This window comes from Ursus arctos, unplaced genomic scaffold (genome assembly GCF_023065955.2).
Source record: "Ursus arctos isolate Adak ecotype North America unplaced genomic scaffold, UrsArc2.0 scaffold_23, whole genome shotgun sequence".
Classification (NCBI taxonomy): Eukaryota; Metazoa; Chordata; class Mammalia; order Carnivora; family Ursidae; genus Ursus; species Ursus arctos.
The window spans coordinates 48,038,402-48,059,973 of record NW_026622908.1 but is presented as its reverse complement, the minus strand read 5'-3'; the positions used below and the strand labels follow the sequence as shown (position 1 = coordinate 48,059,973).

Sequence of the window (21,572 nt, the reverse complement as noted above, 5' to 3'; positions counted from 1 at the left end):
CCCCTGCTTTCCTCTTTCCCAGTGCCCAGGCCTGGCCCCCCCCCCCGCCCCCTCCAGCACCTTTGTGCATACTGTTGGGCAGCCTGGGCAGCCCTGTGTCCTTCCTGGGTTAACTGCCCACACACTCCATCCCCTCTCTGTCCTCATTTGAGCTTGTGTAAACAATGTCTCCTCATCTCCACCCCCAGTTAGGGCTCGGTCTGGGTTGACCTTGCTCAACGGCTCTACCCCGTCCTGGGTCCTCTGCAGGCACCCGTCAGTGCCAAGTATGGGTGGCTGACAGCACAGAGCCTGAGGGATGGACTGCATGACCCAGATGGCCCTGTCCCGAGGAAGCCCTGCTCTGGCTTCTCAGCCCGGGCCTGGGTGGGGGGGCGATCCCAAGCCGCAGCCCAGACCTCCACAGCCCTGGCACCAGCTGGGTCTTGAGCCAAGCTCCTGCCTGGAGAGTGGGTGTTCCTGGGGAGACAGGCATCCCACCACCCCAGCACAGACCAGCCCCTTGATTGGGAGGTGGGGGTGAGGTCATGGCTGGCTCCTGGAAGCAAGTCAGCCTACGCCTGCCCTACAGTCCAGGAGAAAAATGCGGGAAAGGGGCGGGAAGGTGACATCACTGCTCTCCACCTGCTGGGGCAATTAGCGGGGGCGGGGCCGAGTCACACCCAAGTAGACCCCTCACCCCGAGGAGCCGAGGAGCTGAGGAGCCGAGGCTGCACGAGGTAAACCCGGGTTAGTGCCCAGATACGGAGGGGCAGCGGCGGCGGGCAGCGAGGCCTGAGGTCAGGTCGGGGTCTACGGCAGCAGTGTTAGCTCTGCGAGTTGTGTGTGGTTTGCACCCGGCCCTAGATATTTATGGGTCAGTCTGTGGATGAGCCAGTGGGTCCTGGGGGTCCCTACCCTGGAGCGAGCTCCTCAGTGTCCCAAGTGGGTGTTGTAGGCGGACCCCAGAGGAACGGGGCGGTGACCGCCCAGACACCAGTGGCCCTCCCTTCGCAAGTATCCAGACTGGTACGAGGCTCTCGGGCCCCCAGACTCCGTGCGCCCCAGGCCTGAGCTCGGCCCTCCCCACGCCCCTGGGCCACCATGAGTTCCCTCGCGCTCCCCCCGGAGGCCCGGCACCGGGTCTCGGGGCCGGGGGCGGGGCTCCAGGGCCCCCGGAGGGCGCGGCCGTTCCCCGCGCGCTCCGATTGGGCCGCGCGTGCCGGCCCCGCCCCCGCCCGCCCCACTAAACACAGCGCCGCCGCCGCCCGGCGCAGCGTCTCCGCCTCCGCCGGCGGGGACCGAGAGCTGGAGCGACCGCGGGGCCGGAGCGGCCCCAGAGCGAGCGAGAGCGAGCGGGAGCGAGCGGGAGCGCGCGGTGCGCAGCGAGCCCCGGAGCCCGGCGGGCCGCAGCGATGTTCCCCAAGGAGGCGACGTGGAACATCTCGTTCGCGGGCTGCGGCTTCCTCGGCGTCTACCACATCGGCGTGGCCTCCTGCCTCCGCGAGCACGCGCCCTTCCTGGTGGCCAACGCCACGCACATCTACGGCGCCTCGGCCGGGGCGCTCACGGCCACGGCGCTGGTCACCGGAGCCTGCCTGGGTGAGCGGGGCCGGGCGGAGGCCGGACGGGGGGGCCCTGCCTCGGTGAACGGAGGCCGGGCGGATGCTCTTCGGGAGTGTAGAGCGGCTCCTCCCACCCCCCGTCCCTCGGCAAGGGGAAGCTGGCCCGGCCGCGGTGCGGTGGGAGGGCCCGCGCCCAGGACCCCTGCCGAAGATCCGATCCCGGGAGCGGGCCCGGGGGCGGGGCCTGGTTTGTTTTGCTCGGAGGCGCCCAGGGATTGGGGTGCGGTCATGCGCGCCTCTGGGGCCAAGGCTCAGGGCGCAAAGACTGGAGGGGCTGGCAGGTGCCGCAGAGGTATTGCATTGGGAAGAGAAAGTAACTCGTGGGCGGGACCGTGAGAGTCGGGGGAGGGGCCTCACCATCCCAGTAGCCCGGCAGTGGACTGTTTGCCAGGGGTCACCGTGTCCTGGGGCTGTGCTGTTCCAGGCTGCCATGTCCCCGGGGCCCTGGATGAGGGTGGCCTCGTAAGAGCATTTGGGTACTGTAGGCTGGTGCCTTCCGGGACTTCTGGAAGAGGCGCCCTGAGGCTCAGGATCGGGCCTGGCAAGCCCTTTCCTCCCCTCTCCCTCCCTGCATACCACCCACTGTGGGCCTGGGTCCCCAGTTGCGGCCCGCGTTTTTTTTGCCCACTCCCTGGGGAGGGAGGTGCTTCTGAACTCTCCAGCCGCGTGGGCGGGAGTGCAGAGGTCTGTGTGTACTGGGATGGGCTTCACACACACTTCCGGCGAGTGCTTGCAAGTGCTGTTTAGGGCACACTGAGTACTTCAGGAGGCCTGGGAATGGTGCCCAGCCCCCAACCTACTGGGGCAGCCAAGGTGACAGAAAGGTCATGAGGTTGTCAGATGCCCTGCCCAGCAGGAGCCTGTCCAGGGTTCTCCTCTGCCCCCTTCCCATGACCTTTGCCCGGAGGGAGGTGGGGTGGAAGGAGCACAGCTCTCCATCTATGGGACCTGGGGGTTCACCTCTGTGGCCCTGCCTCTCCCTCCCTTGGAAGACTTCAGGCCAGTGTGTCTCTCGGACTTGAGGCCTCAGGACACACCTGGCTCCCTGGTGTGTAGTTGGGGACCTGGCTCTCACAGCACCTCGTTCTCCCCTCCCCAAGAAGCCTCTTTCTCACCAGTGGTTTTGGGCAGCTGCAGTCCCCACAGCATGGTTCCGGCTGCACTTCTGACCAGGACAGTGTGATCTGCAGCCCCCTCCCCAAGGCCCCCCGACTCCCAGGCCCCTACTCTGCCTTCGTGTGAGGCCAGCGCCCGTGGGCTCCCGCAAAGAGTCTTGGCAGGGGCTTATTCTTGGCTGTGGTGGGTCACGATCGTGCTTTCTCGGGGGTGGTGGGACCCCACTCTTTCCAGCCTCATGCCCACAGGCCTCGGCTGTGCTCCCTGGATCTGAATCTGGCCAAGTGGGTGAAGGCTAAGGCTGGTCAGGGTTGAACCTCTGCCATCCCCCCTTCCCAGGCTGGGGACCAGGCCAGGCCAGGCACAGTGACTCATGGATCGGGCCAAGCAGTTGGGAAATACCAGGCAGAGGGCAGGCCTTGGCTGCAGCTGTCAGCCCTCCCGGGGTGGTGGCCTGCCTCTGTCTCTCCAGGGGCAGGTAGCAAAAGTCCCAGTGGTGGGCCAGGCCCTGTGCTGGACACTGGGAATTCTCTAGGGTAGCTGGAAATGCCGTGAGTCTGTGCTTTGGGACTCCGGGCATGGAACCATGGGGGTGCGCTAAGCCAGGCGTGCTGGCCCCTGACCCTTGGCCCTGCTGACACAGGCGAGGCAGGTGCCAACATCATCGAGGTGTCTAAGGAAGCCCGGAAGCGGTTCCTGGGTCCACTGCACCCCTCCTTCAACCTGGTGAAGACTATCCGGGGTTGCCTGCTGAAGACCCTGCCCGCTGACAGCCACGAGCGTGCCAGTGGGCGCCTGGGCATCTCCCTGACCCGTGTCTCTGATGGCGAGAACGTCATCATATCCCACTTCAGCTCCAAGGACGAGCTCATCCAGGTGGGCCCTGGTGGCGCCGCGTGGGGTGCACTACGAACTCCAGGATTGTGCTCACCACCGCCTCCCTGTCCCTCTTCCCTGCCCCACAGGCCAACGTGTGCAGCACCTTCATTCCCGTGTACTGTGGCCTCATCCCCCCCTCCCTCCAGGGCGTAGTAAGTATCCCCTGGCGTGTTACCATGTGATAAGAGTTGGCCACTGTGTGAGCAGTGGGACAAGGCAGAGGGGAAGAGGAAGGCCACCAGCGCCCCCTCCCCAGCCCCTTACTCCCACTGCTGCCTGTTGCCTCACTTCCCGGAGCTGAGTTGCTCAACAGCAGGCTGGCCCCCTGGAGACACACACTTCCTGTGGCTGTCTCCACCCCCTGCCGTAGTCTAGGCATCTGCCCCGCGGCCAGGCAGGGTGCCCAGTGAGGGAAAGGCACAAAGGAAGTAGCCGCTGGGTGGGGCCCAAGGCGGCCCAGTGGGCTCGCCAGCTTGGTCCTCAGGCCCCTCCCCGCGTGTCCGTGTGTCCTGGCGCAGCGCTATGTCGATGGCGGCATCTCGGACAACCTGCCGCTCTATGAGCTCAAGAACACCATCACCGTGTCCCCCTTCTCGGGGGAGAGCGACATCTGCCCGCAGGACAGCTCCACCAACATCCATGAGCTCCGGGTCACCAACACCAGCATCCAGTTCAACCTGCGTAATCTGTACCGCCTGTCCAAGGCCTTGTTCCCGCCCGAGCCCACGGTGAGCCCTGCGCAGGGGAGGCGGGGGCCTGCAGGGCCTCTCCCCACCCGGTGCCTAGGGAGTGAGCTGCCACAGGGCCTTTCCTGCGGGCCCAGGCTGGGGTGGGGCCTCTCCACCGGGCCGCCCCGTCCAGCCTGGATCCATGTCGGCTTGGTGGAGGGGAGGGGTTGCAGGGACGCCAGGGCCTCTAGGGGGTAGGACAGGGCGCATGTGGCCGCGTGCTCTAATTTACCGTCACCCTGCCTCAGGTGCTGCAGGAGATGTGTAAGCAGGGCTATAGGGACGGCCTGCGTTTCCTGAGGCGCAACGGTGCGTGCGTAGGGTGCCCCCGGAGCGGCTGTGGGCGGGTGGGATGGCGGCTCTGCGCTGCCCCCAACCCTAACCTGTCCGGGGGTCCCCACCCAGGCCTGCTGCACCGGCCCAACCCCCTGCTGGCGCTGCCCCCTGCACGCCCCCCTCCCCCCAAGGACGAGGATGTGGAGGACGCCCAGGCGGCCGCAGAGAGGGCCCCAGCGGACGGCCACTTGCAGCCACCCCTGGAAGATCCCATCCTGGAGCATCTGCCTTCGCGGCTCAATGAAGGTGTGTGGAGGCGGGGTGGGGGGAGGGGGGCTCCTGGCTGGGGGGGAGCCCGGGAGCAGGGAGCTCCCAGCCTCCCCACTGGCGGTCAGCTTCCCTCCTGCATCGCCCCCCAGCCTTGCTGGAGGCCTGCATAGAGCCCAAGGACCTGCTGACCACATTCTCCAACATGTTGCCCGTGCGTCTGGCCACCGCGATGATGGTGCCCTACACTTTGCCGCTGGAGAGCGCCGTGTCCTTCACCATCCGGTGAGGGGAGTAGGGCGTTTGGGGCAGGGAGCGTGGGGGACCAAACTTTGGGGTCATCCATGAGTGGTGGATGCCCTGGAGTAAAGGCCACGGGTTGGGGGAGGCTGCAGAGATGCCACGTCAAGGATTCCAAAAGCGGGGGCACAGGTGGGGTAGAGCGGGCGTGGGTGCGAGGGCCGAGCCACAGACCCTGAGGCCATGCCCCCCGTCCCCGCGCAGCTTGCTGGAGTGGCTGCCTGACGTCCCTGAGGACATCCGGTGGATGAAGGAGCAGACGGGTAGCATCTGCCAGTACCTGGTGATGCGTGCCAAGAGGAAGCTGGGAAGCCACCTGCCCTCCCGGTGAGCCCCCCTCCCTGTTGTGTCTACCCAGGGCCCGAAGCCTCCGTGGCCTTCGCTGAAGCCCTCCCTTCCTCCGTCCCTCCCCACCCGCAGGCTGTCAGAGCAGACGGAGCTGCGCCGCGCCCAGTCTCTGCCCTCTGTGCCACTGTCCTGTGCCACCTACAGTGACGCGCTGCCCAGCTGGATGCGTAACAGCCTCTCGCTAGGGGACGCGCTGGCCAAGTGGGAGGAATGCCAGCGCCAGCTGCTCCTGGGCCTCTTCTGCACCAACGTGGCCTTCCCACCGGACGCCCTGCGCATGCACGCTCCCGCCAGCCCTGCCCCCAGGCCCCCACAGCGCCCAGCCACCTTGCCCCCTTGCTGAGTGCCCTCACTCTACCCTTCCCCAGCCTCCTGGGGTCCCGGTGCTGAGGGCTGGGCCCCCCAGCTTCCCTGCCCTGTGAGGGGGGGCCCTGGGGTGGGCTGAGATCCCCGCACTCCCGGGCCTCTCTCTGTGACCCCTGCAGGAGTAAGGAGATGGGGCCCCTCACAGCTGCTAGAAGGGGACTTGCCGTCAACCCCTCCACCAACCACTCACATGCTGCACTGAGTAGGGATGGGTACAGAGTACCGCTCCCCTCACCCGTGCCTCAGTCTCCCCCTCAGGCCCCGCCCCAGAATGGGGGGAGGAGGGCGGGGCTGCCCCTCCTGGTGCCCCCACGTCAGTGCAGTATTACTCCTGACAACTTTGCACCTGCTCGTTTCTCCTCATCTGTCATGTTTTGCTGAAGAACGTATGTGAAGAATTATTTATTTTCGCCAAAGCAGATGTAATAAATGCCACAGCTCAGCCCCTGCCTCCCTCACTTCTGTGTGACCCCCTGGCCGATGTCTCTGCTTCGGATCAAGCTTTCAGGGCATGTGCCTTCCTTGAGCCTGGCATTCGGTCCTGCCAGCCAGGCCTGAGGCCTTCCCCTAAAGAGCCTTGTGGGCCTCCTGGGTTCTAGCCCACTTCTCTGGCTGGGGCCCATACCTCTGCCCCCCTTTGTCCTGAGGGGTGGGCTGGCTGACCCTTGGGCACAGCTTTCCAAGGGCCAGGGGAAATATTGGCACCAAGATCCTTGCTAAACAAAAAACAAGAAATGTTTACAAAAGGTGGCGTCTGCATCTCCACTCCACGGTGACGCAGGTGGTGTGGGCTGATCTCAGGGTTGGATGGCTATGGAGGGTGGGGTTCCCAAGCTGAGCACTGGGGACCCGGGAGACACGAGACCTGCTCCACTTTGGGCATTTGGCGCGAGGCTCTGGGCAAGGCACTGGGCCTCCCCCGTTGTCGTGGCAACCCTCCCTGGCCAGTGTACACACCTTCTTGATCCCCTGCCCCCTCCCCACCACACAGGGGACCCAGTCTCCCGCCACTATCTAGGAGGGAGGGGTATGGAATGTCAGGCAGGGTGAGGTCTGACCCCAAGGAGGCTGGATCTTGTTCCGTGGGAGACATAGTTTCCTGAAAGCACCCTCTGCTCTGACAGTCTGAGGGGATGCAGCCCTTGGTGATCAAAGGGCACATGGGTGAGGGCGCTGGAGCAGAGCCGGGGGCTGGCTGGCTGTCCAGAGCTCTTAGTCCTGACCACGGTGTCAGGCAGCTGTGGCCGTGGTGGCAGCCCCCAGCCAACAATAACGGTGGGACTGCAGGACTGGGAGAGCCGGCTGGGCAGGTCCCCGCGTGCCTGTGCCAGGAGCCGTCCCCCTCTCGCTCTCAAGGTCCTGTCCTATAGGCCCAACCCGTTCTGGTTCAGCAGGATCCCAGCCCCTGGAGAAGCAGAGGCTTCCGGACCCCCAGCCACCATCCAGGTGGGTGCAGGGGCTGAGCTGGGCTGGGGCTAGGGAGGGGGACCTTTGGCAAGAGAATGGGTTTTCTCCCCCAGCCGGAAGGTCCCATGCCAGCCCCACCCCGCTCCTCTCCCAGTGCTCCTGCAAGGGGAACCCAAGGCAGGGCTGTGCTCCAGCAGGAGAGCTTGGGGGCAGGCTGCTGACCGAGGGCCTCCTTCTGCCCCCACCCCAACTAATTCACTCCCATAAGTGTACAGCCATTATGCCTGTTGATTTAAATACCATTTTGTAATATATTACCAGCCAATTGTTCAGCCACGGGAAAGACCGAAATTGGGAAAGCATAGGCAAGAAAGTAAAGCCCCCCCCCAACTCCGAGAGATAACTATTGGAGATATTTTGGTCTGTCTCCGCCTGGCTTGGTCCTGCACACAATTTTTGGCGCCTTAAATCCGGATCCTCAGGACAGCCCCACCCTCCTCGCCTTGGCCCTGCTCGGAAGGGTCCCCAGGCCACCGGGGCATCTCCGCCCGGCCGTGAACTCCGATCGGTCGGGACAGACGTCGGGGGCGCCGGGGGTCGGGGGCCGGGCGAGGCGTGGGGCGAGAGCCAGGCTGCCGGGCAGCGCCGAGAGGCGGAGACACGGCGACGGTAGCGGTGGCGGCTCCGCCCGGGCCCGGCCCACGCCGGGGTCTCAGTTCCTGCAGGGCAGCGGGAGCCGCTCCGGGCCCGCGCCCCCGCGCGCCGCCGCCTTTCTAGAGGAGCTGCGGGCCGCGCGGCAGGTGCGGCGGGCGGCTCGCAGGTAGGCGCCTCGGGGGTCCCGCCGCCGCGCCGCCTCCCCGGTGGCCGCGGGGCGCGCCAACCCTGGCGTCTGGCGGGAGGGGACGCCGGGGCGCTGGGGAGCGGAGCGGCGGTGGGAGCAGCGGCTCGCGGCCGGGCCGCCCTTCTTGCCCGCTCCCCCGGCCCCGCGCCGCGCAGCTTCCGGCTGGGATGGACCTCTAGTCGCGGGAGCCCACGAGCCGCGGGGGGTGGGGTGGGGGCGCCCGCCGGGGCGAGGCGACGGCGCGAGTGGGGAGACGGCTCTGGCCCCCAGTCCCCTCCTCCCGCCTTTCCTCAGACCTGCCCTCTTTGGAGATTGCGCCCCGACACCCCGCCGCCCCAGGAATACGATATGGGCGGGAGAGAAAATCAAGGTCCTGGACTGAGAGGAGAGGACCCCAGAATCTCCCAGGCTGGGGGAAGTGTCGCCACACTGGGGGGTTAGCTTTGGGAAATCCGGGACCGGGGCGTTGTGGGAACGACAGGTGGCTCTGATTAGAGGGCGGGGCGCCCCGCGGGGAGGGAGGCCCCGCGAAGTTTCCGCGAACTGGAGGGGGCGAGTCTGGCGGAGCACGAGTGCCTACTGCTTGGGGGAAGGACCACCAAGTCTAGAATCTGGCGTGTTCCTGACAAGGGCCATGGAAGGCATCGGCGCCCCAGGCTGAGACCCGGCATCTGCACCCCTTGGGGCTCGGGGCCCGGTGGGAGGGGCTGCGGCAGAAGGGGAGGAGCTTACGCCGTCTGCCAGCCGGCTGGAGGCCAGGACCTCTGAGGCCCAGACTCAGGGGCTAATGACTTAGCCAGGATTGGCTGAACGCTCCCGCTGGCCCAGCCCGGTCAGCCAGGTCTCCAGGTGCCCAACTTTACGACGTGCTCAGCTCCTCCCCCCGCTGGCCAGTCCCTCACCCAAGCTCTCTCCCCTCAGCTGCCAGAAGTCCTCACCTTTTACTTTCCATCTCAAGGTCTTCCATAGCTGCCTCCCCACCCCCACCCCCACCGGGGTTGCCCTCCCCCAGCTCCTGTCCTCCTGCACTGGCTCCCCACTGAGCTGCAGCCCCCACAGGCCTAGAGCCTGCTTCACGCCCACCCATGATACCCCTTGCCTGCAGCACTACCCTCTAGTGACCGGTGCTGCCCCAGCCACACTCCTCTCGGGACCTCTGCCATGTTTTCTCCTGTTTTCCCACCTGGTGCAAGGAGGCCCCACTGCTCACTCGCAGCTCCCCACCACCCCAGCTGAGTCCTCACCCACGGCCACTCTGCCTCCCCCCCCCCCCAAGTGAGTTTCACTTCCGCCCTGACTCTTCCCTGACTTCCCAGAACGTGATGGCAGAGACCCCCGCTCCCATGGCCGGGCCTGGGAAGCCGGGTGCTGGGGAGGCCCAGGAGGAGGAGGAAGTGGAAGATGGGGACTCTGTGAGGCCCAGGGCAGAGACGCTAAAGCAGGCCCAGGAACTGTTCCTGCTGTGTGACAAGGACGCCAAGGGCTTCATCACCCGGCACGACCTGCAGGTGAATCCCCAGCCCCGAGAGGCTGCCCCAGCCAGGGGCTGACCTTGGCTACTCAGCCCTGCCATCTTGCCTGGCTAGGGTCTACAGAGCGACCTGCGCCTCACGCCCGAACAGCTGGAGGCTGTGTTTGAAAGCCTGGATCAGGCCCACACAGGCTTCCTCACCGCTTGGGAGTTCTGCCTTGGCCTGGGTGAGCTGAGCCCCTGAGGCCCCTCCCCTCCCCCCCCACCCTGCTGCGCAGAGACCCTCCACTGGCACGTGTGGGACTCTGGGGCCCACACCCAACACAGATGGCAGCCTGTGCCTCTCCATGGCCTCCCTGTGGAGCACGGACTGGTATCAGTACACACAGGCACCAGAGGAGCCCCTCCCAGACGTGTGGAGCTGACCCTCCCGCTCCATGGCCCCCTCCCTTCTGCCCCAAACCCAGGTGGGGCTGGGAGCCAGGCTTGCTCCATTCTGGCCCGGGTGTTACCTCCCATTCAGGCCAAGAATCAGGCCAGAATAAGGAAGAAAAACAGGAAACTGGGCTTGGAATAAGGACAGGATGTGTGTGCGTGGGGGGGGTGGGTGGGTGAGTGGTGGCCAAGCCGGGGTGCTAACCCACAGCCTTGGTAATCTCACCTTCCCATGCCCACAGGGAAGTTTGTGGGGGTGGAGTCAGCCCAGGGCGCACTGCCCACCCAGGCTCCAGAGGAAACCTTCGAGTCAGGCTGGTCAGATGTGCAAGGCGCTGAGGGCTCCCTGGAGGAAGAGGAGGAGGAGAGATTCTGTGAAGCACTGGAGCAGCTGGGGGTGGCCCCAGTCCTGGGCGAGTGAGTCCGAGCTGCGGCGGCTCCCAGTTCCCTCCTCTGCTAGCTCCCCCGTGCATGCTGCCTGTCCATGTCGCCCGCGTGTCTGTTCCACTTCAGGGTCCCTACGCGGGGACTGGCCCAGTCGCTCTGTCAGCTGTGACACCTGGGAGGGGCTGAGCGTGATTTCCCGCAGAATTTGCATTTCAGGGGGCACCCGACAAGGCGGCGGGAAGAAGGGCAGGCGCCGGGCACAGCCCTGTGCGCATACAGGACACCTCGCTGCCCCACAAGCCCGGTACACACTGACCCCAGGCAGGGGCTAAAGCACCCACGAGAGGGAGACCCTGCGTGCAGCAAACGCGCTGGTCTATCCAGGGCTGCAGGTGTCTCCAGAGGGCTTACCCTTCGCGATGGGGCCGGGGAGCCCCCGCTTCAGTTTCAGCCCCTGCCCTCCCCCTGCAGGCAGCGAGCGGTGCGGACGCTCTGGACCTGGCTGCAGAGGGAGCGACCCGAGCTGCTGGGCTCGTTCGAGGACGTTCTGATGCGCGCGTCGGCCTGCCTGGAGGAGGCGGCCCGAGAGCGGGACAGCCTAGAGCAGGCGCTGCGGCGGTGAGGGTTGGCACCAGGGCAGGGCCTGGGGCCCAGGTGGCTGGACTTCGGGAGGCGGCAGAGGTGGCGCTGGGGTCTGTAGTGCTGGGAGGCTCAAAGCAGCTGTCTCACCTCCTGTCCCCCGAAGGCGGGAGAGCGAGCACGAGAGGGAGGTGCGGTGTCTGTACGAAGAGATGGAGCAGCAGCTTCGCGAGCAGCGCCAGCGCCGGCGGAGTCAGGTGGGCCCGAGGCCCCCGCCCCTGCCCCGCCCCGCCCAATCCCAGACGCGCGTGTCTCCGTGACTCCGCCCCCTGAATTGGTTCCATCCGGCCCCACCCCCGGCCCCTGCCCCTCCACGGCCCGCTGAGGCTCAGGAGCTCCCCACGAATCCCAGGACCTCCCCCGGGAGGAGCGCAGAGGCCTCCTGGAGCTGGAGCTGCAGAACCGCGAGCAGGAGCTGGAGCGTGCGGGCCTGCGACAGCGGGAGGTGAGGGGCCGCCCGCCCGCCCATGCCGGGGAGGAGTGCGACCTACCCAGCCCTGGGCCCTATCCCCACCGACACCCATGCACTCCCCTGTATACTTGAGGTCCCCTGTGTCTCAGTGCCCCCGGCCGGGGAATTGCTGGAAGTCAGGGGCAAACGCAGTACCTCGAAGAGGTGGAGGGGTCCTCCCCAACTTCGATCCCCCCGTACTCCCCAGTTGGAACAGCAGCTGCAGGCCCGGGCCAGCGAGCAGCTGGAGGCGCAGGCGCAGAACACCCAGCTGTGGCTAGCCAACGAGGCGCTGAGAACTCAGCTGGAGGGGGCGCAGGAGCAGCTCCGCAGACTGGAGGGCGATGTGCAGGGCCGCCGGGAGCAAACCCTACGGTGCCTGGGGGGGGCGGGGAGGAGGCCGACCCTCAGGGCCGGGCCCGGGGAGGGGGTGGGGTGGGCGGGCGAGGCGTGGCGGGATCGCTTTTGGGGCTCAGGTCTGGGCCACTTCCATCATCCCATGTCCCAGGCCCGCCCTCAGGGTCTGCGTGGGCTAGGGTCGTGGGACGCCCCGAGGAGCCCCCCTGCATCCCGGTCACCACCTCCCTCCTGCAGAGAGGTGGTCGTGGTCTCGAGGAACATGCAAAAAGAGAAGCTCAGCCTCCTGCGACAACTGGAGCTCCTCAGGTGCGGTCTGGCTCAGGCCCCGCGAAGGAAGGGGAGTGGCTCAACTCCGGGGCTCCTAGCTCCCGATGTCCCTGACCACTACCTCATCCCACTTGGAGGAAGTCCTTCCTTGTGTCTGTCCTCCATCCCTCATGCTGCAGCCCCAGCCAGGCACCCCGCTTCTGGTGTGAGGGAGAGCAGAGCCTGCATTCCCCACCCAGGAATGCTGCCTCTCAAGACCTCTTAGACCCTCCCCTTCCCTAGGGAGCTGAACACGCGGCTACGGGACCAGAGGGACGCCTGTGAGGCCAAGCGGCTGGGCAGTGGTCGAAGGAAAGCTCTGGCTGTGGCCCGCTTGCCGGGGCCTCCCTGCTGCTGTTGCTGCTGCTGCAGCTGGGCTCGCCCTCCAAGACGTGGCTCTGGCCACCTTCCCAGTGCCCATTGACCATCCCCAAGAGCCTCCCTGGGTGTTACTTGGAGAAGCTGCCCCCGGAAGGCGGTGCATCCATCCAGCATGTGGGCTCTATTCAGTGGACTGCCTGGCCTGCCTGCCTGCAGACATGAAGGAACTGACCTAGGCGTAGTCAGAGTCTCATGAGCCTCCCTGCTGGTCCTCATCCTGTCCATCCCATCAAACCCACCTCTGACCAGCAGAAAAGCTCCCCCCTCCTAATAAAGTCCATTGACTGCACTGTGACCTCCTCAGCCCCTGTGTACGGGAGCCACAGCACATGTGTGCTACACACATGGGGTGTCCACGGTACACTTGAGGCAAGGGGATGGAACGTGTGTGGCACATGTCCAAGGCCCTGTGCTGCTGGGGCTGCAGATGTCCCTGCATGTCTCTGGTCGTGCCTTCAAAACCTCTCTGTCCATTAAAGCTGAAGCCCCTTGGGGCCCTCTGTGGGAACAAGGGGACTGAGGCCCATTGTCTCACTAGGGAGCCCGCTACCAGCCTCAGTTGACCACCCCCTCCCCACACCAGTCCTCACACAGTCCTGGATGGACCCGCTCGGCCCATTGGAGTTGGGCCAGTCCTGAGTGGGACCTCCAAAGGAATAGGTCTGCAGCCATTTCTCAGGACCCTCCCTCCACCCTCCCTGGGAAGCTGGTAGCTGCTGGCCAGAACCATGAACCCTGGGCAAGGAGCTGGGGATGAGTGCTGCCTACTGTCCATGGACAGCTATTCCAACTGATGGCATATTCTGACAGACCCTGCCTGGGTCTGGGAATGTGCCTGGCTGGTTGGGAGTCCCCTCCCCCTTCTTAATCCCACTGTCGGTTTCCCAGTCCCGCAGGTCAGCAGGCTCTGCCCTCTTTCCCGCACCCCTTTCCACCGCTCCCAGGACCGATGCCTTCCAGACTGGACTGTCTCTGGCAGGGACCCCAAGCCTGCGCTCCAGGCTGTCCTCCATACTGTACCCAGAGAGACCTCACTCCTGCGTCTGATCACGCTTCCAGATTCCAGTTCTGCCGACCCTGCAGCCTCCGGGTGGTCCCTGGGTTTCAAGGGGAGAACCAGACCCGGGCTGGGCCTGGAGGAGGGCCAGGTTTTGGACACACCTCCCCCAGCCCAGTTCCTCCGTCTTCCGAGGGTGTGAGTCCTTGGCTGGGCTGTGGGCGCCCGCGGGCCGCAGCACGCCCGCCTCCGCAGTCCCGGGCGGACCCCCAGCGCCGGCGCCGGCTGATGTCCCCGCCGCGCCGCCTCCCGTGCGGCGCACTGTCGGGACCTGCCCCGCGCCCGCCGCCGTGGGCGGGGCCTGCGGGTCGTGGGCGGAGCGCGTCGCACTCGCAGGCCCCAGCCGGCGGTGCAGTCTCCGCGCTCCGAGCCGCCGCCCCCCGCCCTCCCCCGCCGCCGCCCGGCCGGACTCTGACTCGTGGCCGGTGAGTCTGCCGCCTGGCCAGGCAGGCCGGGAGGGGCCAGGTGTCCCGGGGCCCTGCGCGGCCCGGACCGCGAGGCCGGGCTGCAGGCGCCGGGAGGGCTGGGAGGCCCGGTCCGCCGGCCCGGCAGCAGCCCCCGCGCCGGCCCTCTCCAGAGAGAGGGTGGACGGAGGGGCGCCCGGGGAGGGGGCGAGGCGCCCCCTGGCTCTTCGCACAGGCCTGGCGCCCCTTCGGCCCCCTCTGAGCACCTTGGTCATTGTCTGTGGACACCGGTGCCCTTCCCTCCGCCTGAGTGCAAGTGGGCGCACCGTCTGCCCGTCCGGGCGGGGGCGGCGGCTTCACCGCGGTGACGCGTGGCTGCCTCCCCGGGCCTGGCCGGCGCTGAGTGAGGGGCTCCTGGCCTTGCGGCGCGGGGGCTGGGTTGCAGGGGCTGGGGTGGGGCAGCTCCGTCCCAGGCCACAGGAACTATTTCTGGCCGGCGCTTTCCCAGGGGGCTCACATCCGCCAGGCACTCCCGGAAAGAGCGGCCCCTCCTGCGCCGGGCGTCCGCGCGCGGGCCGCGGGGGCTGGGACCTCTCCGCGGGCCCGGGGCCAGCCTGCGGGCGCGTGGGGCTTCCAGACCCCCGGCTCCGCTCTTCAGGTCTGCGTCTTTTTTTCTGCCCGGGCTGCAGGTACTGCCGCTTGGTGGGGGAAGGGGCCGTGGCTGGTCTGGCAGGAAGGCCCAGGGTGGGGTGCTTGGGGAAGGGAGTGGTCCCTCTCCTCCCAGGATCGCACTGTCCAGAAATACTTTCTGCCCTGCCCACCGAAGCCCAGACCAAAATACCGGGCCTGGCCTCTCCCCTCCCGCCGCGGGGAGCGGGCTCTGCCTACTGTGGAGGCCCAGCCGGTCCGGATCTGTCCCAGCGGCGGCCACAAGGAGGGGTGACGGTATCCTGCCCAGCCAGCGCGGGCCAGACCTGTGACTTGCCCGTGCCTTTCTAGCGGGGCCTCCTGGGGAACTTCCGGCCGCCTGTCTTTCCGAGGAGCCCGTCCCTACGGCAGCCAGGTGAGTGCTGGGTGGGGCGGGTGAAAGTTCAGCTCTGGGTGGTGCTGTGCGGGTCTGGAAACGTGGCCTGGGGCGTCCGGCTGCCACCTGTGCCCCAGGGCCCTCTCCCACCCTCCTCAGCACAGAGACCCTACAACAGAGCAGGCAAGGTGTCCCTGGATGCCCCTGGGGAGGAGCACAGCCTGTAGCTTCGTGTCTTGTTGGGGTTGGGGTTGCTGGCCCCTTTCCAGTACTGAGGATTAGCGGAGGAAGTACCCCCAGATCTGGGGAATGTGTTTCTGCCGGCTCTGCCTGCCCAGCCCATCTATTCTGCCCACCCTGGCAAAGAGGAAGGCAGGCCTTCCCTTTAACAAAAACCTAAGGGGCTTCCCTGAGGCCCTGTGTCTCGTAAGGGGCAGATCAGTCTGTCTCTGAGTGGCCTCCTTCTCTCCAGCCGCCAGTCGGCTCCTGCCAGCCTGCCAGCCTGTGACGTGGGGCCCGGGGAATGTTGTGTGTGTGTGTGGGGGGGGCGGGTGGGGCCTGCATGAGCTCACCCTGAGGTGCCTGCTGGGCCTTCCTATCCTGACTGCCAGCAGGGGTGAGTCAGCCGGTAATAGTTGGGGTCCTCCCTGTCTCCCTTGTGGCCTGGGCTCTGGTCAGGGAAGCCAGGCCCTTCAGCCTTCCAGGGCCTGGCCTTCAGCTCGGCTGTGGGCGGTAGACATGTACCCTGGCTGGGGGTGGGGGGGCTGGGGGCTTCTGAACTGCTCTCCCAGGAAGTGTCCTGGTCTTCCCCGGACCTTCATTCAGGACAGATGGTTGGCTGGGCTTCAGCCGGGGGCCAGCCTGGGCATCTGTGTCCCCTCCTACTGTCCCCACTGGTGTCTGGCTGACCTCCCGGTCAGGTCCTGGTGTCGTGGGCTCTCTGACGCTCCCTTGCCGCTCAGCCCCAGGATGGGGGAGTTCAGCGAGAAAGCGACATGTGGGACCGTCTGCCTCAAGTACCTGCTCTTCACCTTCAACTGCTGCTTCTGGGTGAGGAGCCCCCCGCCCCCCTCCACCCACAGTCCTCTCCTTCCTCCCATTCCTGGTCCCGGAAAGAGCCTTGGTCTGGGGGCTCAGCGCCATCTCTCAGACCTGGGGCCGAGGTGGTGACCAGTGTGCACTGCCCACAGCTTGCCGGTCTGGCCGTCATGGCGGTGGGTATCTGGACGCTGGCCCTCAAGAGTGACTACATCAGCTTGCTGGCCTCGGGCACCTACCTGGCCACAGCCTACATCCTGGTGGTGGCTGGCGTCGTCGTCATGGTGACTGGTGTTCTGGGCTGCTGTGCCACGTTCAAGGAACGGCGAAACCTGCTGCGCCTGGTTAGCGGGGCGTCGCGGCGTGGGGGCGGGGCCCCACTTGTCCAGCCCCCAGCCCCCACATCCCAGCTGGGCCCACTGAGGGAAGACACCAGCTCTGAGGGAGAGCACTGGGGACGGCCACACCCGCCTGCTGCCTGGAGCCCTCTGTGGCCACTTGGGATCTGAGGTTGGGGGCTCTGCTCCGCTGTGCCTGGGCACGAGGAGTCCTCACGGGACAGGGATGTCTGCGTCCAGCCCCACCTAACTGGGTCCCTGCCCACCCCCAGTACTTCATCCTGCTCCTCATCATCTTTCTGCTGGAGATCGTTGCTGGCATCCTGGCCTACATCTACTACCAGCAGGTGAGGGGTCTGGACACACAGGAGCACGGAGGCACACACACCCAGTAAGATGGACTTGTACACGCGGGGACACAGGTGCACCCACGCAGGGACACATACACGCAGATGTGCCGTGTAAGAAGACAGAGACACACACACACACACACACAGTCCCCCCGCCATGCTCCAGAGCCAACCACTGTGCCATCAGGCCCTGGGGGTGGGGGCTGGGTCACAGCGGGGGTGACAGACAGCAGGAATGGACAGCCTGCCTGTCGCACCCAAATTGCCCGCTTGTGGGGGCGCCCTCCCCATGCCCAACCCCGTCCATGGCCACCTGGTGACTCTCCCAGCCCAGCCCACCCCCTACCCAGCTAGCATCTGGCCCTAGCCCTGCCTGGAGGCCTCCCTGGACCTCTTCCCCATCTGCACCTGCCTCCACCGGTCCCACCTTGGTTCCACCTGGGGGTGTCTGAGACTGCGCAGCTGAAGCGGTCACCCCCTCACCCCCAGTTGAACACGGAACTCAAGGAGAACCTGAAGGACACCATGACCAAGCGGTACCACCAGCCAGGCCACGAGGGTGTGACCAGTGCTGTGGACAAGCTGCAACAGGAGGTGGGTGGGTGGTGCAGTGGGGTGCATGCACAGCCCCGCGGGCCTCCTTGGACCTCTGGGTGGGTCCCCGTCATGGGGGCTCAGCAGGGCCACGTTCCTACTGCAGTTCCGCTGCTGTGGCAGCAACAACTCACAAGACTGGCGGGACAGTGAGTGGATCCGCTCGGACCAGGCGGGCGGCCGCGTGGTTCCGGACAGCTGCTGCAAGACCGTGGTGCCCGGCTGTGGGCAGCGGGACCACGCTTCCAACATCTACAAGGTGGAGGTAGGCTGGCGGGGGCCTGGGCTCCCTGGTGAGGGGCTGAGGAGGCCGGGGCCCGGGATGCTGGTGGGGGGGCTGGTGTGGTCACACCCGAAGGGGTCTGGGGCTGCAGCCGTGGGGGGGCTGGACTTGCCCGCCTTCAGTGCCCCTACCCCTACTCTACCAGGGCGGCTGCATCACCAAGCTGGAGACCTTCATCCAGGAGCACCTAAGGGTCATCGGGGCAGTGGGCGTTGGCATCGCCTGTGTGCAGGTTTGGGGGTGGAGCGGGACAGGCCCCGGTGGGTGCAGGGGACACCGCGTGGCGGGCGCTGTGCTGCGCTCACACTGGCTCTGTGCCCCAGGTCTTCGGCATGATCTTCACGTGCTGCCTGTATAGAAGCCTGAAGCTGGAGCACTACTGAGCCTGCCCAGGCGCCGTCCGCACGTGCTGCAGCTTCTCGCCTGACTACTGAGCTGACACTACTGACGGCCAGGGCGCTGACACTACTGACGGCCAGGGCGCTGGGGTCCCAGGATGCTGCTCCTTCCCCACTCCTCCAGGGAGGGTGTGTTCCCAAGCCCATGGGCCCACCCCTGTGCCATCACCATGCCTTCACTGGGACCTCTGGGGACCCCTACCCTCAGAGAGGGCTGCAAGTGCCTTTCTCTGCAGACCAAAGGCCCAAGCTGGGGCCCCCACCCACAGCGGGGCAGGAGCAGTACTTCTGCCTGCAGGGGAGGTCTTGGGGTGTTCCATGCGCTCAGCCAGAGGGGCTGGCCCACCCTAGGGTGCTCCCAGACCCCCAGACACACGGTGGTCAGGGCAAGCCTGAAGGGACACTGCTGGGTGGGGCAGCACCGGGGAATACAGAACAACTCCAGGTGAGGAGTCCCAGATGCCTGTCACTGGGTCACAGACCCCCAGCCAACTCCTGGGAAAGCCAAGCCAGCCCTGTCCTGCGGGCCCTGTGCCTCTGCCCTCCCCAGCCTGGCCTCTGCTGCCCAGGTCCCTGCTGGGACTTCCCCAACACCCTCCCCACTCAAAGGCCACACATTCACTTGTGCACTGTCCTGTCCCCTTCCCAGAAACAGGGGGTTTGTGGGTTTTATTCACTGCTGTATCACAAATGCCTAGAACTGCTCGTGCCACATAATAGGCGCTCAATAAAGGTCTGTGGAACGGACGCGTGAGCTTACTGTTAGTGACAGACAGGGTCCTGGTCCTCAGGGCCTTCCCCCAGCAGGTGAACAGAACCACCCACCCAGTGCCAGGACAAGGGGCCAGGACAGCACATCCTGGGGGTCCAGGGCAGCCACCTCTGAGCCAAGGACGGGACTCCAGGGAGAGGAGGCCAGTTGCAGGGACAGCTGAGCACAGGCTGAGAAGCAGAAAAACCTTGCCTATTTTGGGACACAAAAGTGGTGGCGGGGCCAGAGCCTCCCAGAGTCAATGGAGACCTCAGATGGCCTGGACCTGCTTGTTTCCAAATACCCTTTTGGCCTGTGTAGCCATTAGGGACGGGGGGGTGGGGGGAAGCCTTTGGAACCCGACACGAGAGGCCTGGGCAGACACCACCTCCCCCTGCCCCTGCAGCAGGTCTGTTCACTGGCCCTCAGAGGACCCCCTGTCACACGTCTAGGCAGCAGTGTTTGCCTTAAGAAGGTGCCAAGGAAAGCTGCCTCCCTTTCTCCTAACCACACACTTCTGCATACTGCCCGCCGGAGGGCACAGGGCCTGCCGGACTCCCATGCAGGGTGACAGCTGCTGGCTCTAAGCCTCCACCAGCTGGAACAGGGCAGAAGCCCCTGGCAGAGAGCTTGCTGGGCAGGCTCAAGGGATTCGATGCCAATGCCCAGGACACTGGGAGCTTGGCGAACCCTGACACCCCACAGAGCCTCCTCAGGGCTGCCCTCCACCCACTGTGAGGGCCTCGGGGACGGTGTGGAGGCTAGGCACTGCTCCTCCCTCTCCACAGGAACTTGGCCAAGGGAAGGAGCCTGCTGAGCTCGGCTGGAGCCTAGAAGCTTCTGGCAGCAAGACCGTCAAGACAGGCAGCTGAAACCACAGCAGGCATTCTACTTCAGGGCCCAGAAAATCTGGTTCTTGAGATCCTGGGAGAGGATGTGATGGTCTCTGTGCTCAGCCTAAACAGCACCCATGAGCTGGGGACGGGCATGCAGTGTCCCCTGAGCCCCCAACCCAAGCGCTCTTGGCCGTCTGTACCTGTGAAACCCCACACTCCAGAAGGAGACCCCCCCACCCCCGCTGAATGGCTGCCACTTGGATGGCTCTCCCTCCACCTGGGCAGTGAGTGCCACGTCCATCCCTGAGCAGCTGCAGGCACGAGGCAGGACACAAACACCAGCGGCAGGAAGTCACACAAGGCCAAGCCAACCGTCAGGACCTCCTCATGGTTCTGCAAAGACCTTTACTGGACAGTTCCCTCCAGAGCAGAGACACACACCCGCAGGAGGTGGGCAGGGTGCACGGGGGCAAAGTGCGGACTGCTCGTGGTGAGCCCGGCGGGCGGCGGGCGCCAGCGCATCACTTCTCCAGAGGGGCGTAGTTGAGCAGCTTCTCAATCAGGTCCACATGCGCCAGCAGCATGCGGCGACAGCAGTAACGCTTCAGGCCAAGTGCATCCAGGGCGTCCCTGGGGTGAGAAGAGCAGACCACACCCTGTTCATCCGGGTAGTCCTGGGGGGCAGGGGGCCCTGCCTGGCCGTCTGTGCCACTCGTCAGGGAGGGAGAGGTCTCTCCAGGAAGCCATCTCTCTCTTGGTTCTCAAGCCAGTTAGAGTTGTGTCCCTGGGACCCAGCCCCGGTTGCCCTAACGGCTTCCAGAAAATTCCCACAGCACCACTCCAATGTGCAGAGATGGCAAGACGGTACAGAGGAGGCCAGGTTGGGCAGTTCCTACCCAGAGCATCCAGGAGGAGATCCTATGCAGGCTTCTAGCCGGTCACTCACACTCTGGTGACTCTAAGAGACTCATCAAGACCTGGCATGACCACTCAGCCCAGCCCTGGCCTCCCCCCATTCACCCAAAAACACCCCAGGCCCAGGGCTCAAATGTGATCAGGACAAGGGACTGTCTGCACAGGGGCCCGGAGTCCACCTGTACCAGGGAACAGAGATTCAGACAAACCTGGTGGTGACTGCAGCGCTGAGAGGCAGGGACACAAAAGAATCCCCCAGAACAACCCGCTACTCACGGCTCTGTGGCCAGGGAGCTTGGTCTACGTCCCACAGAACAAGAGGGTTTGCGGGACAGGGGCGTGGGTCTAGCAGCGGAGAGAGATTAGGGAGCAGGTGGCCACGGAGGAAGCTGAACACTTAACTACGGGGAAGAGGTGCCATGCCTTTCCAGAAGGATACCTCCAAGTCCCCAAGATACCGGTGGCTTGATGCCCCACTCCCCTCCTCTCCCTAAACCGCAAGGCGGGGTGGGGTGGTGGCAACGCTCTCCCGAGAGAAGGTCAGTAGAGCAGGGTCGGGAGAGAGCCTAAGGGGTGGGAGCCCCTGCAGGGTGACCCGGAATCCCGTGCGAGCGCCCGCCGCCTGGCCAGGGCCCCGGGACCCCGGCCCGCCGTCCTCTCGCCCCCGCGCCCAGCAGGAGCCTACCTGCACACCTCGGCCCCCGACATCGTGCTCTGCCCAGGGCCCACGCCCCACAGATCGGGGCCCCTCTACCCCGGGCTCCCACCGCCGCTCTGAGTCCCGCAAGCGACGACCCCTCGACCCCGGCTCCCCACCCCCGCCCGGCCCGGCGCCTCACCCCTCGGTGTACTCGGCCTGCAGCAGCCCCAGGTAGGCTTCCCACTTGTTGCCGACGATCTTGCCGCACGTGAAGCAGCGGACCGGGATGATCATGGCGGCGGCAGCGCAGCGCCCGCGCTCCCCGATGCTGCTGCGCTTCCGCCGCGGCGCCGGCCCCGCCTAGGGCGCGTCCATGGCGCGG

At 66.0% G+C, this 21,572-nt stretch overlaps 4 protein-coding genes across 16 annotated transcripts; 3 read left to right on the top strand and 1 right to left on the bottom strand.

Moving 5' to 3' along the window:
- The first annotated feature begins 1,248 nt into the window (after positions 1-1,248).
- Positions 1,249-6,326, top strand: PNPLA2 (patatin like phospholipase domain containing 2). Its single transcript, XM_026490428.4, has 9 exons — positions 1,249-1,581; positions 3,364-3,596; positions 3,686-3,751; positions 4,118-4,327; positions 4,576-4,636; positions 4,733-4,909; positions 5,023-5,155; positions 5,375-5,497; positions 5,591-6,326. The coding sequence occupies exons 1-9, from the start codon at positions 1,395-1,397 to the stop codon at positions 5,859-5,861; spliced, it is 1,461 nt and encodes a 486-aa protein (XP_026346213.1). The 5' UTR covers positions 1,249-1,394; the 3' UTR covers positions 5,862-6,326.
- A 96-nt stretch (positions 6,327-6,422) lies between these two features.
- CRACR2B (calcium release activated channel regulator 2B) lies at positions 6,423-12,851 on the top strand. 5 transcript variants are annotated; one of them, XM_057317624.1, is made up of 11 exons: positions 6,423-8,111; positions 9,449-9,640; positions 9,719-9,830; positions 10,281-10,455; positions 10,628-10,729; positions 10,897-11,043; positions 11,171-11,261; positions 11,417-11,509; positions 11,724-11,890; positions 12,110-12,181; positions 12,425-12,851. In XM_057317624.1, the coding sequence occupies exons 2-11, from the start codon at positions 9,455-9,457 to the stop codon at positions 12,603-12,605; spliced, it is 1,326 nt and encodes a 441-aa protein (XP_057173607.1). In that variant the 5' UTR covers positions 6,423-8,111; positions 9,449-9,454; the 3' UTR covers positions 12,606-12,851. The 5 variants fall into 5 exon arrangements, with proteins under 5 accessions (XP_057173607.1, XP_057173609.1, XP_048069693.1 ...); XM_057317625.1 differs by lacking the exon at positions 6,423-8,111 and adding an exon at positions 8,153-8,981; XM_057317626.1 differs by lacking the exon at positions 10,628-10,729 and having other exon boundaries at positions 6,423-7,330.
- Positions 12,852-13,929: 1,078 nt separating this feature from the next.
- CD151 (CD151 molecule (Raph blood group)) lies at positions 13,930-18,795 on the top strand. 9 transcript variants are annotated; one of them, XM_026490883.4, is made up of 9 exons: positions 13,930-14,044; positions 15,023-15,086; positions 16,010-16,097; positions 16,238-16,429; positions 16,696-16,770; positions 17,263-17,367; positions 17,474-17,632; positions 17,796-17,882; positions 17,974-18,795. In XM_026490883.4, exons 3-9 carry the CDS (start codon positions 16,017-16,019, stop codon positions 18,031-18,033), a joined length of 759 nt encoding a protein of 252 aa, XP_026346668.3. In that variant the 5' UTR covers positions 13,930-14,044; positions 15,023-15,086; positions 16,010-16,016; the 3' UTR covers positions 18,034-18,795. The 9 variants fall into 9 exon arrangements, with proteins under 9 accessions (XP_026346668.3, XP_048069714.2, XP_026346670.3 ...); XM_026490885.4 differs by having other exon boundaries at positions 13,941-14,044; positions 15,968-16,097; XM_048213751.2 differs by lacking the exon at positions 13,930-14,044 and adding an exon at positions 14,601-14,712.
- Positions 18,671-21,545, bottom strand: POLR2L (RNA polymerase II, I and III subunit L). The gene is made up of 2 exons (XM_026490895.4): positions 21,390-21,545; positions 18,671-20,265 (listed from the first exon to the last, which is right to left on the bottom strand). Exons 1-2 carry the CDS (start codon positions 21,482-21,484, stop codon positions 20,157-20,159), a joined length of 204 nt encoding a protein of 67 aa, XP_026346680.1. The 5' UTR covers positions 21,485-21,545; the 3' UTR covers positions 18,671-20,156.
- Positions 21,546-21,572: the final 27 nt, after the last annotated feature.

Coding starts and splice junctions, on each gene's coding strand:
- PNPLA2 (XM_026490428.4), top strand. CDS start 1,395: ATGTTCCCCAAGGAGGCGACGTGGAACATCTCGTTCGCGGGCTGCGGC. Junction 3,752..4,117: donor CCCCCTCCCTCCAGGGCGTA/GTAAGTATCCCC, acceptor GTCCTGGCGCAG/CGCTATGTCGATGGCGGCAT. Junction 4,637..4,732: donor GCGTTTCCTGAGGCGCAACG/GTGCGTGCGTAG, acceptor GTCCCCACCCAG/GCCTGCTGCACCGGCCCAAC.
- CRACR2B (XM_057317624.1), top strand. CDS start 9,455: ATGGCAGAGACCCCCGCTCCCATGGCCGGGCCTGGGAAGCCGGGTGCT. Junction 9,831..10,280: donor GGAGTTCTGCCTTGGCCTGG/GTGAGCTGAGCC, acceptor CCATGCCCACAG/GGAAGTTTGTGGGGGTGGAG. Junction 10,456..10,627: donor GTGGCCCCAGTCCTGGGCGA/GTGAGTCCGAGC, acceptor GATTTCCCGCAG/AATTTGCATTTCAGGGGGCA.
- CD151 (XM_057317637.1), top strand. CDS start 16,017: ATGGGGGAGTTCAGCGAGAAAGCGACATGTGGGACCGTCTGCCTCAAG. Junction 16,771..17,262: donor CCTACATCTACTACCAGCAG/GTGAGGGGTCTG, acceptor CCTCACCCCCAG/TTGAACACGGAACTCAAGGA. Junction 17,368..17,473: donor TGGACAAGCTGCAACAGGAG/GTGGGTGGGTGG, acceptor TTCCTACTGCAG/TTCCGCTGCTGTGGCAGCAA.
- POLR2L (XM_026490895.4), bottom strand. CDS start 21,484: ATGATCATCCCGGTCCGCTGCTTCACGTGCGGCAAGATCGTCGGCAAC. Junction 20,266..21,389: donor CAGGCCGAGTACACCGAGGG/GTGAGGCGCCGG, acceptor TTCTCACCCCAG/GGACGCCCTGGATGCACTTG.